At 38.8% G+C, this 18292-nt stretch overlaps 2 protein-coding genes across 2 annotated transcripts in view; both read right to left on the reverse strand.

The window, feature by feature from the left end:
• Positions 1 to 407: 407 nt before the first annotated feature.
• On the reverse strand, positions 408 to 14705 carry LOC134741579 (probable Ufm1-specific protease 2). Its single transcript, XM_063674412.1, has 10 exons — positions 14653 to 14705; positions 14250 to 14471; positions 13519 to 13746; positions 11387 to 11557; positions 10412 to 10511; positions 9566 to 9712; positions 7532 to 7654; positions 6887 to 7139; positions 5190 to 5443; positions 408 to 3278 (listed from the first exon to the last, which is right to left on the reverse strand). The coding sequence occupies exons 1-10, from the start codon at positions 14689 to 14691 to the stop codon at positions 3067 to 3069; spliced, it is 1749 nt and encodes a 582-aa protein (XP_063530482.1). The 5' UTR covers positions 14692 to 14705; the 3' UTR covers positions 408 to 3066.
• Positions 14706 to 16929: 2224 nt separating this feature from the next.
• LOC134741586 (exosome complex component RRP43-like) overlaps positions 16930 to 18292 on the reverse strand; it is a 44334-nt gene continuing 42971 nt past the window's right edge. Inside the window, exon 6 of the mRNA XM_063674422.1 lies at positions 16930 to 17164. Within this exon, the coding sequence (XP_063530492.1) occupies positions 16936 to 17164 (229 nt within the window). The 3' untranslated portion in view covers positions 16930 to 16935. The remainder of the gene's footprint in view (positions 17165 to 18292) is intronic.

Here is an 18292-nt window from a genome sequence, read left to right on the forward strand (position 1 = left end):
GCAGCCAGAGTAATTTACTTTTAAAATGTTCTATTATTATTTTTACCAAATTGTCAATGAGTAGTATAAAATCCATCGCTTAAAAGATCACACTTTTCTATTGAAATACAAGCTTTCCATACTTTTGGCCTGGGGTGTATATATTACTGTCCAAGCCCGAGTCACAGACATTTCGAAATGCTAATACATTTGGACTATTACCCATTTGCTGTGATTTAGTTGTATTTGATATTTATTAAAATACTTGTGTAAGATTGTAATGAGTTAAAATATTTATATAAGTACATTTTGTGTATGTTCAGTTGTTCTACGCAAATGTGAGTAAAATCGTTGACACATGTTTTTTTTTTCACCAAAACCCCAGGAGTAGGTAGTACATGTAAGTGATGTAAGTAAAATACATTGAATCGAATTTAAATTTTATTTAGTAAAAAATATAATAATTCCATTTAACGTATGCGCTTTTTTTTTATAATTAAAAGATACATGACAATAAAATAAACTATTGAAGAACACACCTGCTGTATTGATCTACTGTGATGAGACATCATTCATTCCTAATATAGCAACTTTACCATAGCAAAAAATCAATATTTATAGTTGGTCAAGCAAATCTTGTCAGAAGAAAAATACGCGAAATTCAAATTTTCTATAGCACATCCCTTCGCGCCTATATTTTTTAAATTTGCCGCCTTTTTCTACTAACAAGATTTGCTTGACCAACTATACCTGTTTAACTGAGTGCTACAGTAAGCATCAAATAGATAGTAACGGCCAAAGTAGCCAAATATATCGGGTCACATCCTTATTTCTATCCTCCTAAGGCCCAAGGTTCTAACTATAGTACTTCTTCAGTGTGATCTAATTTAAATCGTATTCAATTCGAACAGAGTAGCTTTTACTTTGTTTCGTTCAATTTTCAAACAATGCAAAATCAACTCTATTTCCTACAGTTTAGGTTCAAATTTCAGTGGCAAGTTTTGGAATTATCATTTGTATGGCTGGGCCATAGGCTATAATGTAAACATATATTTCACGTCGTCTGTACTGTCAGCATAAGATAGTGACGGCCAAATATCGTGACACACCTTTGGTACGGTACAGTCAAGGTATTAAATTAAATAATTGAAACGGACAAAATGCTAAAAATATGTACACATTACCTCAACCCCTCCAATCGAAACATGGATCCGTGCAGGTTTGAATTCTAGTTAGACCAAGACAAGTCTGCAAGCGCACGCAGTGCAAGTGTTATTTTAAACGTCAAACTTCTATGAACTTATGACGTGTAAATAACACTTGCACTGCGTGTGCTATCAAAATCGTTGCAGACTTATCTTGGTCCAACTCTAAAGGCACAGTATGTATAAGTTACTCTATGGTTTAGTAAACGGGCTAGTGCTGCACTCTGGTGGCAGAACATTGCAGTAATAGGGGGTACCTATTGAGTTCTAACGTGATGGTGATGGCATCTTGAATATATGGTATCTATTGATCATTCAATCAACACAGTCAGTGACCGATACTCGTAACACGTGAAAACCCGTATGTAGCGAAAAGCGCCTACGAACAGAGAACCCGCCTAGCGGGTCTGGCACTTGACAGTGAATTTGTTAATGTATTAATCCAAATTCTTTACAAATAATGAAATATTAACATTTCTATGATCCGGAATAAAAACAAGCCTGATAATTCTACGAACTTATGGTAAAATATAAGAATATATTAAAATGCAATCAAGTGGAATCGTAAGGCAAACGCGCCAATATCACAGCTCAGTGCTACGTAATAACATCAATATATGTTCGGTTCCACTCTAAAACTTTTAACAAACACCTGTATTGTATCCCAGGTAGCAAAGTGACGCCAGCGACGTCATAATGACGGCGTTATTACGTTATAATTACGTCGCTGACGTCGTAATGACGTATAAATGCTACCTGGCATACAATTAATTAAAAATAATATGTGAATGAATGAGGACCCATAATAAAAATGCAACTATATTCTTAAGAGGTTCAATATCTTTAAAATGCTATCTTATTAATACCATTTTGGTCGTAATTATTTTGTGTTTATTGAAACGAATAGTCGGTACCGGAGTTTTTGTTACACAGCACTTTTTGTCTCAAAACTATTTTTCATTGGTGTCTCTTAATCAGAATCATAAGCTCTATCGATCTAGGCATTAAAAAATAGGATTACTTACATGGAAAATTACATTACACAAGTTTTTTTTTACAAAAAAAGTTGATATGAGAACGTGCCGATCCGGAAAACCGAGACTACAACTCTTTTTTATTGCTTGAATCGAAAGTGCTAACAATTCTGTCCATCCAAACAAAATATAGTTTGACACACAGAAACACTTGACGCCGTCATTCGGCCGATTCAATTTGTAAGGAATTACGTGATCGCCTGAACGACAGAATCACGATATTTTATTACATTATTTTAACTCTTTCGTGGCTCTACACTATCGGCGATGATCGTTGATAGTATCATCGGCAAGATCATCGTGCAAGCATCCAAGATCGCCTGTAGTTGGCAATTACCCGGCGATTTCCTTTGATGCGTGCCCAAAAAACCGACAACTCACGGGTCGCAGGCGATGATACGATGACTGGCGGGGACTGCCGAGTACGCCCTCTACACTATCGTCACAGAATAATAATAGTACTACCGTACAGAAAGGAAACTTACTACAAAACCGAAGTTTGACAGCGGTTCAGGGTCGAATCGTGCTATCCCTTTCTAATATATGACAGTATCCCTCTCGGCTATTTAGGATTGTCAAAATTCAAGTCATTATCTTATCTGTGGTCGTACACGCAAATGGACGTCAAGCTGTGCCAACCCTAATAATTGCTCGGAGCAATGCTGAGCCGAACGGAGCCGAGTTTGCCCGAAGCGAGGAGATACGCACCCCTGCCTCCGCCTGCCGCCAGTCATCGTCTATCATCGCCGATAGTGTAAAGGAGCCAGAACGCACGAATCTTGATTTAGGGTTATATCTGCGCGCGTCTTTGACGGTCAAAGAGTTCTTAGATCGTTAGTTGAACAGGATCAGACAGCGGGTCTCGTCTGCGGCAGGCACAGGTTGTAGTGAGCGGTCTTGTTCCAGAAGTCTGCCTTCTTCCAGCCGCACCAGCCCTTGGCGAGGACCGTGGCCAGCTCGTCCGGGCCCGTGTAGTGCGGGTCGAGGATCAGGTAGCGGGTCTCGTTGGTCCCGACATCGAACTCCACACCCAGGATTGTGTGCGCTAGGACTCCACCACCTGAAAAATGGTGATTAGTTACATCTAGACGACCGGTCTGGCCTTTTTTTTTTCGGAGTGGGAAATGCATTACGCACCGTCCCCCCGGCCGCTGGAAGGCCATTGATGGGGGGTGTGTGGGACTCGCCGCTCCTGTCCACTCTCATCTGGCGAGAGACGACCGGTCTGGCCTAGTGGGTAGTGACCCTGCCTGTGAAGCCGATGGTCCTGGGTTCGAACCCCGGTTAGGGCATTTATTTGTGTGATGAGTACAGATACTTGTTCCTGAGTCATGGGTGTTTCCTATGTATTTAAGCATTTATATATTATATACGAGGGGCGTTCAATAAATTCTCGATATTGATATCTTACAACCTTTTTGAGTATTTCTTTTGTTACTGGCCACTAAGAGTCATTCATAGACTTTAAAAAAAAAAGTAAAATTCAAACCGATATGTTCTTGTTTTTCTGCAATTGCCGAACAAACGTGAGCACCATGAGCGATTTAACAATGTTAATTAAATTAGAGCATCGAGCCGTAATAAAATTCTTGACCAATCAGGGTAAAAATCAAAAAACTATAAAAGAAGAAATGGATTGTGTTTACCGTGAGTCTGCTCCTTCTTTATCTACCATTCAAAAGTGGTCAAGTGAATTTAAACGTGGGAGAGAGAGTATTGAAGATGATCCTAGACCAGGCCGGCCTGTAGTAGCTACTTCACGAGAAAATATTATCAAAGTGGAAAAACTTATATTGGAAGACGGCCGAGTGAAGGTAAAATCAATAGCTCAAATAACCGGTCTTTCTGTTGGTACCATACATGATATTATCCATTACCATCTTAATATGTCAAAAGTAAGTGCGAGATGGGTTCCGCGAATGCTGACACCGGTTCAAAAAGATATGCGAGTAGCTTGTTGTTCCGATTTTATTGACCTGTGCGGTGAAAATCCTGATGAGGTGCTGCAAAAGATAGTTACTGGAGATGAAACCTGGGTTCATTATTATGACCCAGAAAGTAAACAGGAGTCCATGCAGTGGCACGTTAAGGGTACAGCTCATCCCAAGAAGTTCAAGGTCATCCCTTCAGCTGGCAAGGTCATGGCCACAATATTTTGGGATTGTGAAGGAATATTACTGATCGATTACAAACAAAAGAGTGTAAATATCACAGGACAGTACTACGCTAATATTCTACGTCAATTAAGGGGTGCAATCAAAGACAAGAGGCGAGGAAAATTAACCAAAGGTGTTCTGCTTCTGCATGACAACGCCCCTGTGCATACTGCTCATATTGCCAAGGCGGCTATTCTTGAATCTGGGTTTGAAACTATTACTCACCCACCGTATAGTCCGGACTTAGCCCCCAGTGACTTCTTTTTGTTCCCCAATCTTAAAAAGGATCTGCGTGGAAATCGATTTTCTGACGATGAAGCGTTGAAGGCGGCAGTGGAGGAGCATTTTGACACCAAAGATAAAAATTATTTTTATGAGGGATTAAAAAAAATAATAGATCGATCTTTTAAGTGTATCAACATAGGGGGGGAGTATATTGAAAAATAAAAATATTAAACTTATCGTATTTGTTTGTTTTCATTCACATACCGAGAATTTATTGAACGCCCCTCGTATATATTGTTGTCTGAGTACTCATGAAACAAACCTCCTTGGGCTTACCGTGGGACTTAGTCAATCTGTGTAAGAATGTCCTATAATATTTATTTATCTTGAGGCTGACGAATAATACGGCCTCGTAACCTAGTCGGAGGTGACCTTTTTTTCAAAACTCGAACTATAGAAGTCAAAACTAAATTTCGAAAAAGTGAAATTTCAATTATCTGTGGTCGATTCTAAACTCAATTTTTTAGAATTGTTTTTCTGACGCAATAAATAATGAATGCCTGGCCCTCGGATTATTTGTTCAAACTTACCGATCATAATCGGGCTGCCATGTTTATCGAAATGGTGCAACAATTCCGGAGTGTAGCTCTGGAGTTCTGCGCCAGTATTCGCAAATATAATCCTAGATTGGACACCGAGCAGAGTCTCAAGACAGAACGAGACTTCTGTCGAGCCGATCCACTGCTTGGAACCTACGAACGATGAAGGCTTATCTCCGATATCGACAAGGCACTGTTGGATTTCCCTGTGGCTGGGAACTTCTACTGTTGTGTATCCTTGATACCTGGGAATGAAACAAGTGACCATTTAATTATCTTCCGGAAGAGTAAATTACTAGCTAGCATATACCAAAACCTTAAAAAAAATTACGAATCGAATATAATTATGATACCTAAATACAATTTGAATAGTATTTTATACAATCTTGATATAATCATAGAGTAACTTATACTAGAGCGGTACTGTCATAGTAAATTTTGTAACCCCAGTAAATTCACTGCCATCTGTCGACACACTTTAAAACTAAAAATGAAGATTTATAAAAATACGATAAAATGTATTTAAATATAGATAAATTATTTTTTTTATTTGCATTAATTATTTTTATGATTTTGACCCATTTTCTTTCACTGATATGCGTTAAAATTGTTAAATAACAAACGAAACCGTCAACGCCATCTATTCGACTGTAGGCCAAAACTAGTAGCGCCCTCTGAACGAGAATCAAAATTTCTTGATTTTCGAGGCACGTTTTTTCCTTAGACTGTATCTATCTATTACGGAGTTATATCTATCTTTGATATAATGAAGAGCTTTTCAGTCGAGTACTGTGTTAAGGCCCGAGTTGGGAGCTCATACATGAAATAATTAGCAGATGGCGCCTGCATAGCTTGCCCTGTCAATCCCTAGAGTTGTCTCAAATTTTTGTTTTTTTAATGCCCTTTAAGCCAAATCTCATAGAAAAGGGGCAAGCTATGATGGCGCCATCTCTGCAAACCTTTGACAGTTGCCAACCCCATTACAGTTTGGTTTGCTTGTTTGTGCTATTATTTTATAAACAGTATATTGGTTGGTCAAATCACGTTCGTTGTGTGGGAGCCGCACTTAAATATTTATTTTATTCTGTTTTTAGTATTTGTTGTTATAGCGGCAACAAAAATACATCATCTGTGAAAATTTCAATTGTTTAGCTATTACGGTTCATGAGATACAGCCTGGTGACAGACGGACAGCGGAGTCTTAGTAATAGGGTCCCGTTCTTACCCTTTGGGTACGGAACCCTAAAAACTAGGTACAATTTTTTCATATTTTAAATGGCGCTGGAATTCCCATTTTTTATATAGCGCAATTTTTGTACCAGCTGTTGAGCTATTTTCGAAAGTCACTGCAGAAAGAGTTACAAAATGAACGTGACGTCATTCAAGGTTACATCTCGCACCTCACCGTTATGGTTTACACGTCCAGTTTGAACGTCAGCTCCTCAGACCTGCCAGTCTGATCGAAGTTGTCAAGATTGTTTAGTTTTTTAATCCTTTTTTTTTTAATTTATTTATCACAAAAAAACTTAAATGGTATTTACATATTTATATTCCGCCAAACTGAGGACAGTATGTTGGCGGATAAAGTTGTTTGACAGCCAAAGGCGTCCACGGACGTGCACGCGGTTAGTGTAACGTTAACCTTCGTTCGTTCTGATAAGGCTGACCAAGTAACGCAGCGAACGCACCTGAACCAGGAGAATATCGTCTGCATGGAGCGATAGGCGCAGCCCCAGCCGTCGTCGTTGACCCCGTCCTGCATGTAGTGGTAGTAGCCGTAGCGGCCGCGCACCAGCGCCGCGTGCACGTGCGCCCCGTGCGCCGCGTGCACGTGCGGGCTCAGCAGCCGCGTCGTGGGCGCGGCGTACGCGTTGCCCCGCCGGAAGATGGGCCGGTCTAATGGCAGACCTAGTTGCTCGTGCAACAAACGCCTTTCTTTTTCTGAAAAACAAAATTAAAATCTAGGCAACCATTTTAATCATTAGCTAACATAGTTCAGGTACGGGTACGATGAAATATGGTAAAAAAGATTCGACTTACTGAGCTAAATATTTTTTTCCATTTATATCCATTCTATAAATATAATAAACATTTACATTAATTGTAACCTAGCCTAAGACCAAAAATTGACTACAGAAAATATTGATATAAGTAATATACGTGTCAAAAACAATATAATTAGCTATTATTATATAGCTTTAAGTTTGATTTATTTTTTATTTTGTTTGACATTAGTGTAATTTTATGTAATGTGTTTTGAATTATAAATAAACTGTACACAAGTCAAAAATATCGATGAAAATCGAGGTAGTCGAAGTCAAACATAAACTCACCCATGCTCTCATCAGGTATGGCCTTGGGCACAATCCTGGTGACGAAGTGGCCTAGCTCGTCGGGGATAAAGTGGAAGGTTTCCGGCAAACGCAGGCCCGCTCCATCACCTATGCCCTCCTGACCTGGTCGGAATAGTACACTGTATCACCCACACCCCTGGAGTCCCAAGGACGCGTTATCGTTCAAAAAAATAAAAACCGGCCCAGTGCGAGTCGCACTCGCGCACCGAGGGTTCCGTACTTTTTTGTATTTGTTGTTATAGCAGCAACAGAAATACATCATGTGTGAAAATTTCAACCGTCTAGCTATCACGGTTCATGAGATACAGCCTGATGACAGACAGACGGACAGGAGTCTTAGTAATAGGGTCCTTACCCTTTGGGTACGGAACCCTAATTACCTCTGAGCTCTAAGGGTCGATTGCACCAAACCGTCTGTCATCGTGAAGCGCTAAATTTTATTGTATAGTTCAGTACCGAGTGGCGTTGATAACTATGATCGGTCTGTCAATTGTGGTTGGTGGAACTGGCCCTAAGTCCCACGGACGCGATATCGCGCACGCTATTTCATACAAAATTTATGAAATTAAAAACCCGCTGGGGCTTGGAGATTTTTTACGTAGTCTCCTGGGACTCAAGGAGTTAATCGCAGAGTTTTTGCTTGCTATAAGCAAAAACTTAAAAAGAATTAAGGTGACCGAATGTTACTTAGGAACTCTTCCTACCACTCGGTCATCTTCAAAAATTAAATTAAGGAAAAGTTTAAAACTAGGTTGGTGTAATTACTTTTTTTTAAATATTATAGGACATTTACAGACATTCTAAAAATCCAACTTTATACAATAGATCTACCGTTTTACTGAGGCAGTTGGTGAGAAGTTACTATGTTAAATGAATTTGTATTAAAGTTGTTAAGCAGAAACGTAATATATAAGCTAGTTTTAGTCTTATAATTTAGCTGTCTTCTATTCCTAAAAAATCATCGCGCGACTTCATACCAACAACATCTGCCATAAGTGGTAGACCGGTACTTAGGTGTGGATCCAAACATGGGGGGCATTTCACATGTGGTAGAATACCCCTCTGTACCCGCTCCAGCAATTCCAAATAGGCGGATCCACACAGAACGAGCCGCCTCGCGAGGAAATTGCCGCGCAAAGCAGCTCGGTCTGTGTAGACGTACCTCGGCCGTATTGCCTCGGGCTAGGCACGTCTCCACCGGCCGAGATGCTTTGCGCGGAAATATCCTCGCGAGGCGGCTAGTTCTGTGTGGAGCCGCCTAATGGGTAATAAGTTTGTTTAGTTGTTAGTTTTCAAGCTGGCCCTTAAAGCTAACTCATTGTCTATTGTAAGTAAAACCGTACGTGCTACTTACCTGCATAAAGAAAGGATCGGTCACTTTAACCGGTCATTGAATTACAACTCCTATGGAGATTGCAACAAGATTCAAAATGAACTAATGGAAAAATATCTTGCGAGGTTGTGTGTGGGCCCTCTACGGTTACTGACTGCCGGCAAGTCAAACGCTACAGAACCAGTTTAAAATGTGTCATCGAGATGCGTAACAAAGGTGCGTTATCGGAAAGCGCAGTCACACTGGTTTTTTGAGCGTTGGACTAGCCCACGCTCAGTTGCCAATTAGAATTAAACGCCAATGACCGAGCATTTTTTTGCAGGTAAGTAGTACGTGCGGTTTTCTTTACAATAGACAAATCCAGCTTGACAAGTAACGACTTCGGATGTCCCATCGGGTTCCGTTAGTTATAAGGCCCAAGATGTCTTGTAAGTATTACTTACGTAAGTAGGGACACAGCCATACTACAGAATGAGAGATGAATATTATTATTTCATTCTAGCAAATAGCTTTGTCTCTACTTGCGTAAGTAAAACTTACAAGTGTATCTCGGGCATATGGGTCCCTGTGATCGCAGTAAGCCTACAGTAAGTTTAACTTATGTATTTATAAAGTGTTATGATATGACTATCTTATCACAATTACGCTGTGACAGCGTAATCATATTTTATAGTACTTACCTAATTGTTCAAGTAAGACACTTTCTAGTAATTTCAGGGAGCGGCAGACGGCTTCAACTAGAACCGTGTACAACTCCAGCAACTTTGTGTTCCGGTGGATTATTGCTAAAGTGTCAATTCTCAGCGGCATGCTAATACAAAATGAAGCTGAAAATAGAAGTATCAGATCAGATACAACATTGACTCATAAAATTTCAATCTGTTGGTTTGATCATTTTGGGCTTACTCTCAAAGTGAAGATAAAATGGATGGCTGTTTTTTTCGAGTGTGTACAAAACTGGGAATAACGCATTTCCCACATGATGGCAAAGTCATTATACGTATTAAAATTAAAGATATCTAATATTGATGCGGTCTTAACACCCCCTGTAACTGACTAAAATAACCGACTTTTTTGTAGTAGAAGTATTGCGTTGCGAGACTGGCATCTTTTACATGTAATGTTAATGTTTTTGATGGGATTATTTTGATTTTAAGCTCGTCACAGACGTAGATATAATATATATTAGGTAGGTTTTTATGTGCAAATAAATGATTATGATTATGATAATATACCAAATTTTGTATAATAGCAAGGCATTTTAAGCACTTAAGGGTGGTATTCCATCTGTCCAACATATTAGTCCAATGTGTATAAGTGACGGGCTTTAAACTTATGTTATCAGAAAGCCAAATGCCCCAAGATAAAATATTATTTATAGTTTGTCAAAGGACTGTCTCATTTCAAACATGGACAGACATGTCTAACTAGATATTAGCACCCAAAGTTAAAGGATGAGTATAGTTTTTTTTTGTTTTTATTTACTGACAATTTGGTTTGACCAACTATATGTTAAAATAACTTACGTTTTCGTTGTGTAGTCATCATCTTAACAGCAGTCTTAACAAGTTTATCCGACAATATATCCTTAGTACTTTTTAAAATTAAGTTTGCAGGTAAAATTTCCTAAAAACATTATTTAATATTAATAAAATCTATGTCTTAATATAGGTATAACTTATACTTAAGTTCGTGAGAATCTGAATTCTTGTAGAAATGAAGCAGGCAGGGTCACACAGAAAGAGCTGCCTCGCGAGGAAATTGCCGCGCAATGTAGTTCGGTATTTGAACCTTACCTGACACATTACCAGCTCTACTATTTATTCTATCTGCACTTTCTGGCGAGGCGGCTCCATTCTGTAGGGACCTGCCTAATAGTAGACAACTTCTTAAATATATTAAAATGGGTCCACTCATATATTTTAGAGTCGATAATTGCTAGACATGTATCGTTCTATAACAAGGACCCGGGTATGTCCTTAAACTACGTAAAAAAAAAGAGAGGTATGGGCACTGTGAATGACATCTCGCTTTGTGTGGTAGGGCACAGGACAGCGGATGTCATTCCAGATCTATAGCAGAGCCCAACTGGGGAGGTACCTCCAACTTACAGAAACCCGCAGCCAAATAACACTAGACCCTACTAATAGTGTTGTGTTCCTGCCGGTGAGTAAGGTTGCCAGAGCTCGAGGAAGAGGAGTGTTAGGGTCGGCAACGCGCATGTAACTTATCTGGAGTTGCAGGCGTACATAGGCTACGGAGACTGCTTAACATCAGGCGGGCCGTATGCTTGTTTGCCACCGACATAGTATAAACAAGGAGCTTTATCGGGAGCACCCGTTGGCGTTAGTGTTACAGTCGATCCGCCAACCGCCAACGTGTGCTCCCTTGAAGCGCCTTGTTATGGAATAAAACATGTCAGTCAATTTTCGACTTAAAAATACGCGATAATATTTTTAACATGTCACAAGGATGTTTTCTTATTTAAATAGACAACTTACTATACTATTTGTGTTATGCTTCTTCTTTTTAGGCTGTTCTGGGCTCATCGAATCAAAGAGTTCTCCGACCGTAGCATCTGTGCTTATCCCAGTCAATCCTACATCTGACGCCACTCCAAATAAATAAACGGATGTACCGCTTATATGGAAGGAAACTTGGCCTGATGCAATCTGTAAGTAGAGAGGTTCGTCGAAAAATTAAATATGTGAAGTATTATATTTTATACCTATAGTGTGTAAAAGGTTGCAATAACAACTTTGAGCCAACCCCAACCAACCAACCAACCAATCAACCAACGGGCTCCTGAGTGCGGTCGCAGGGGCCTATGACAGCCCGATATTTGGCCACTGGGCGAATACGCACGCGCCACGTGCAGACTATCAAAAGTGACTTTTTTAAATATGTTAAGTAAGTTAATTTTAAGTTTAATATTGATTTATTTTTTTAATTTTAATTTTAATAATATGTAATTCTATGGATGTAATAAATCCGAAATAAAAGTTTTTTTTTTTTTTTTAATAAGTGTGAATGGAAGAAATCACTCTTAAGAGTCTCCGGCATGCTCGGCCGAATTTCACCTTCCCATACAAACGGAGTTCCGTTTTCATTTTAAAACCACGTTTTGGATTGGAATAAAACTTTGCACATACAATGACATGAGGTATATCTAGGTCTAGTAACACATTGGTATCCTAGAGACGGTAAAAGGAATAGAGGAAGACAGTACAAGAGGTGGGAAGACAAACTCAAACTGACAGCTGGTCCAAACTGGAGAAGAGTAGCGAATGATAGAAAGCAATGGAAGGAGTTAGAGGAGGCCTTTGCCAGGAGGCACACTGAACTTAGAGACATATTATAACAAAAATAGAAAAAAAAAACTACCAAAGAAAGGAAGAAAAATCTGAGTTCAGGATAAAGGGCTTATATAGATAGATATCTAGGTCTGAAATTAGTTTATATAGCTCCAGTATATAGAACAAACGAAATAGACCAAAAACACGTTTTGTATGAAAAATGTAAATTCGCTGTATTTTTTTAAATATGGTATCTGAAGCTACATAAACTAATTTCAGACAAAGATATACCTTATCCTATTGTAAGTACAAAGTTTCAGAGCAAACTAGCTACTCGTTTTAAAATTAGAGCAGAACTACGTTTGTATGGAGACCCGAGTTTGCCGGAGACCCTTAAGTGATAAGACTGCTTTTTGTTACCTATCTGTCTTGTGTTGTTGTTGTTATGTTGTTGTAGATATCTGTGTTGTTGTTTGTTTCTGTTTTGTATGTTATCTACAATGATTACCTGAATGCATTATCTAGCACTTCTGAAATACAACATATAACTTGTTTGTTGTACCTATATGTTGATGTTCAACAGTAGATTGTTAGCCTTTTGACCTTTTTCACTAAATAATTGAGGCAAAATGATTGTTATTTATAGAATTGGGAGTTAAAATCAGAAAGGAAATTATCCTAGGAATCGATTATTTCATTGTTAATAAAAAAAAACCGGACAAGTGCGAGTCGGACTCGCCCACCGAGGGTTCCGTACTTTTTAGTATTTGTTGTTATAGCGGCAACGGAAATACATCATCTGTGAAAATTTCAACCGTCTAGCTATCACGGTTGTACATACGATCCAAAACAAACATCATAGATGCACTCGAGTTTGTGCTGAAACAGAAATGGAGATGGGCCGGCCACATAAGATTGACAGATGACAGATGGACCAACAAAGTCACAAAGTGGCCAGGACTCCATGGCAAAAGGAAGGTGGGAAAACCTATAACAAGGTGGTCCAAGGACATCATAGCCCCAGCAGGAGAAAATTGGCTAATCAAGGTAAAAGACCAAGAAAGGTGGAAAGAAATGGAGGAGGCCTATACCCGACAGGGGTCCTTAATATCATTAAAAAAAAGGAATATTTAAGGAAAATAAAAGGCTTAAATAATAATAATAATAGCTATCACGGTTGATGAGATACAGCCCAGTGACAGACAGACGGACAGAGGAGTCTTAGTAATAGGGTCCTGTTTTTACCCTTTGGGTACAGAACCCTAAAAATGAGTCAAACTGGTAAGAAAAAAATTATGCATAGACAGGAGTGCTTAAGGTTGTCTATTATAATTTACCTTTATCCTTTTATTCTGCATTATATTCTTAACGCCATTCATAGTAGCTTCACAACTCAGCGGTATAACAGTGTTAAGGCGGACATGGAGGAACTGTTTGCACAACTCGTCTGCCTCCATCACCTCATATTTGGTTTCCTCAAACTTATCATGGACTAAGAAGTGTGCTTTCATATCCTTATTTTGATTTATAATAATCACCAGTGGGTTGTCTGTTATGTCTACATCCTGAAAAAAAAAACAGGTCAATGTGGGGATGAGAGTATGATATAAAAAAATGTAATCATAAGTTTAATATTAACCATTCAAGTGGCAGGTGGCCCCACAGGGGGCGGTATAAAACAACCAAATATGAAATTTAAATGATAAACTCAGTTGTCATTGCAACATTTGCAACAACTCAATAATGTTTGTTTGTGGGTTAAAAATGTGTAAAAATTTATTGCTTCCTTAACAGTTCAGTAAAAAAAGAACCATACAATCAACACACATAAAAAAGCAGAGATTTAAGGCCTGTTATAAAACAGATTAGTTAACATTCTCCCTCTTCTAACCGAGGCTCGTCTAAAAATGTCGATACAACACGCGCGCCTCGGACGAGGCACGTCTACCCTGGCCGTTTTGTGCGCGAGGAAATTGCCTCGCGCGTATTCTCGCTCTGTGTGGACCCGACTAATGACTGTGTTTTAAATAACTCTTACAACTAGTTACTATGAGATTTTACATTTTACCTGCAGGATTTCTTTCAACCTCGTCTCTGTCGTTAAAGTTTCCCCGAACTTTATCACCCCACATAACTCAATCTCAGTGGGCAAGTGCAAGAGAAGCTGCTTGTATGTATTGTTCTCGCGTTCAAATAACTCCAGACTCAGCCCGACTACGAGCAGGTTTCCGTCGTACATAACCCCGTACAGACATCCTGTACTTTCATTTGTGTCTAATTTAGACAACCTCTGCCGGTAAAAACCAAAAATTAGAGAAAATAATTATGATGACGTATTAGGTTAAGCATGATCTAGTAGTTTTGGCTTCCGGGAAAATCTGTCGTCAATACACCTTAATGGCGCACTTTAAACACCGCTATTTTTAATCATCAATTTCATTGTAGTTTAAAGAATAATATTAAAAGTTTACCTCGATAACATAACTCGATATTTTGAGACGTGGTGACATTTTAACTAAAATGTTGCCATACGCTGCGCAATGCCCAAAACATAAAAAGACGCATAGAAAGTAGGGTGCATTCCACATGGGTCGGCAAACGGCGATCCGCATGCAGCTCTAAGCTTACAGATGGTTCTTTGAGTTATTTCAGGTCTCTGCATAACATAATACATTATTTAGACCATTCAAATCAAATTCAGTCACTAAGGTTCCCAAAACGGCTGAAACTGCAGAACCCCAATTTTTTAATTATTTTATTTACTTACCTCAACCGGCAACATTAATGCGTTTGACACTTGCTTGTCCCAAGGCATTCCCAAGGCCATCTGAGGGCCTACCGCGAACCACGTTCGACGTGTTGCCGCCCCTGTCAAACTTACGTACAAATTTACAAGTGCGACAGGGAGGCAACACGTCGAACGTGGTTCCGGTGGTTCGCGGTAGGCCCTCTGTTCTCTTTGACGGTGCAGCAACTATAGTTGGTCAAACCAAATTGTCAGTGAATAATAATAAAAAAAACTTTCTTTTGGGTGCAAGGGCCTGACACTCTTTGATAGAGAAAGATAGTCTTATTGCGATTCCTATAAGAGGAAAGAGAAAATAGTGCCATGCTTTGTTCTTATCACCGACCGGGTTTTTTTTCATAGTCGGGTTATGGCAGCATAGGTAGGAGGCGATGGCGAAATATCGAAATTTATAAGAGTGAAAGAGAAAAAGGATTATGCTGCCATACATTATCCTGTCAATACATGAATATGTCCTTCTCTTACCCCTGGTCGCTCGGTTTCATGTCTATAACTACTATACTATGTCTATGTTTGGGTGCTAGTACTAGTGTAAGACAAAGATAGTATGCTTCTCTCTGCTATGTTTAAAATGAGACAGTCCTTTGCCAAACTATAGTATCACTTCTCGCTCTTGTAAAAATGCCATTTGTCAAAAAAGGACAATCATACTGTTGACAAGATGAACTTTAAATCAAGTGCTAGGTTCGAAATGACTGAAATGAGTGCGCGTGCAAGTGAGTGGAATGTTTAAATTGTTTTAAAATAATAAACGAGTAGGATAAAGTACGATTCTGACCGTGACTGTTTCTTAAATGCAATTTGTTTACTCCGAAATCAAGCAGTTACTATCCGGTATCCGGCCGGATAGTAACCGAATATGCGGTGCATCTCGAATTATAATAAAATAATTCAATTATTGCGGAACACATATTTTAGTAGGTATTTATAGTTGGCCAAGCAAATCGTGTCAGAAGAAAAAGGCGCTAAATTCAAATTTTCAGTGGGACGATAACCCTTCGCGCCTACACTTTGTAAATTTGCCGCCTACAATAATATAAGTTATGGCCAAAAAAACCGCTATTTGATTGGACAAGCTTGATTTGAAGTTGATGAAAAACCTGTACAATTGTAACTCGTACTTTTACCTTTTATTTAAAATGTAGTCCAAGTCTTTGTATGCCGAACCCTGCACTATGAAGAAGGGAATCAGATAATTCTCTATCATCAAACTAATGGAAATGCAAAAGATGTCAGATAATCACTCTAGTATAGGTTTCCTTGTTTCTGAGAATGATGTACTAAAGGGGCCCACTGACTATCAGTCCGCCGCGTTGGACGATATCGGCCTGCCAGTTAGAACAAAAAATTTAAGTTCCGAACAACTTTGACAGGCCGATATCCGATATCGTCTGGCGGACTGATAGTCAGTGGGCCCCTTCAGGATCCTATAGCCAAAATATAAACTAATAAATAAATAAACTAATTTAGTTGTAAAGTTATACATTATGAGAAGAATGAGTCCTTTACTCCCCGTACTAGTTAAAACTGTATCACGGTGAAGTAAGATTCGTCACCCGCAAACATAATATTATTGCATAGGATTTATGTTAACAGTAGTTACAAAAGTGTAAGCAAAAATAAAATTAGAATCGTATACATTTATGAGACGAACAAATAATATCAGTTGAGTCTTGCATTATTTCTAGCATGCCGGCATCAGCATGTTGCTAAGCGTTAACTTAATCGTAAACAAGTAGAGTATGCAACAATACAGATGCATTCTGTAATCACAAATAGATGTTTACTTAATAAAAATCGTACTACACAGTTAAATTAAATTAAGGGCTTAATTTTAAAAAACACTATGCACACCAGGTATAAATAATGTATGTACTGTGTATGTGGATGTATGTATGTATATGGTGGGTGTGAAAATAAATTCTTTTATAAAAAAAAACAATGTAATTCATGATTTCAATTGATTTTTAATACATGTATTAATGACTTCTTCAGCAAGTTTTGATCTCTGCCTGGCAATGTTCAGGGCATCCTCTTGTATATCGTTTGACAGGTTGCGTCCGCCTAGTTTTTGAACTCCACATAATGTACCATTGTTGTAACAAACTATCAAATTAGATCCAATTCCACCACACATTTCTTCTTCATAACTTGATGGATCAGTAAGGATGACATTACTGAAAAAAAAGTTTTCATTTAAAGTTTAATGTGGAAAATTTGCAACTGGCAATAAAAGAAATCTTTGTTTATAACACTAATACAGTTTATACAGTTTAAATAATATCAAGGGCATGCTATGCTTTCATTATTCTTCCTTACACATCCATATTATAAACAAAACCATTTCCTTTTAGCAATGTAAAGTATGGACTTTATGTAACTGTCTAAGCTATTGCCCGCGACTTCGTCTGCTTGGACTTAGTAACCGCAGCTAGAGTAAAATAGCGCCTAGATAACGTTTAATGGCAATCATTCAATTTGAGCATATGCTTAATTGTTTATACAAATTATCAGGCAATTCATTAATTATCTCAATTTCACCCCGGTTCCAATTATTTTCAGGATAAAAACTATCCTATATCCTTCTCCGGGACTCAGACAGACTCGCATTTATAATATTACTAGCTTTTGCCCGCGACTACGTCTGCATGGACTTAGTAACAGCAGCTAAAGTAAGTATAGCGCTTGGAAAAATTCTCATAGCAATCAATCAATTTGGCGTATTATGCACACAAATTAGCAGGCACTTCATTAATTATCTCAATTCCACCCCGCTTTTTACTTCCTTAAGGATTGATTTTCGGGATAAAAACTATCCTATGTCCTTCTCAGGGACTCAACCTATCCCTATGCCAAATTTCATCTAAATCGATTCAGCAGTTTAAGCATGAATAGGAACACACAGACAGAAAGACAGACAGACAGACTTTCGCATTTATAATATTTAGGGATGTACCGACTAGTCGCCGACTAGTCGGGAAAGCCGACTATCCGGCCACATTTGTAGTCGGCGACTAGTCGGCGACTAGTCGGCAAAATTTGCCGAATAGTCGGCACTATTTAATCTTCAGGAAAGATAAGATTTTTATTTCAACTCTTTCAATTCTACTCTAACAAAAACAGTCTTTGATATTCTGTTGACGTTGAGAATCTCAACATTGAGAATACTTTGAGAATACAACGTTGAGAATAACAACTTGAGATTGGCTGGCCGCTGGAGCCGATATAGCCGCCGGTGTCGGTGATGGTGTCGGCGGTAGTTGCGGCAGAGAAATGGAACGAGGTGATGAATCGCTAGATTTAAT

This window comes from Cydia strobilella, chromosome 5 (genome assembly GCF_947568885.1).
Source record: "Cydia strobilella chromosome 5, ilCydStro3.1, whole genome shotgun sequence".
Taxonomy (NCBI): domain Eukaryota; kingdom Metazoa; phylum Arthropoda; class Insecta; order Lepidoptera; family Tortricidae; genus Cydia; species Cydia strobilella.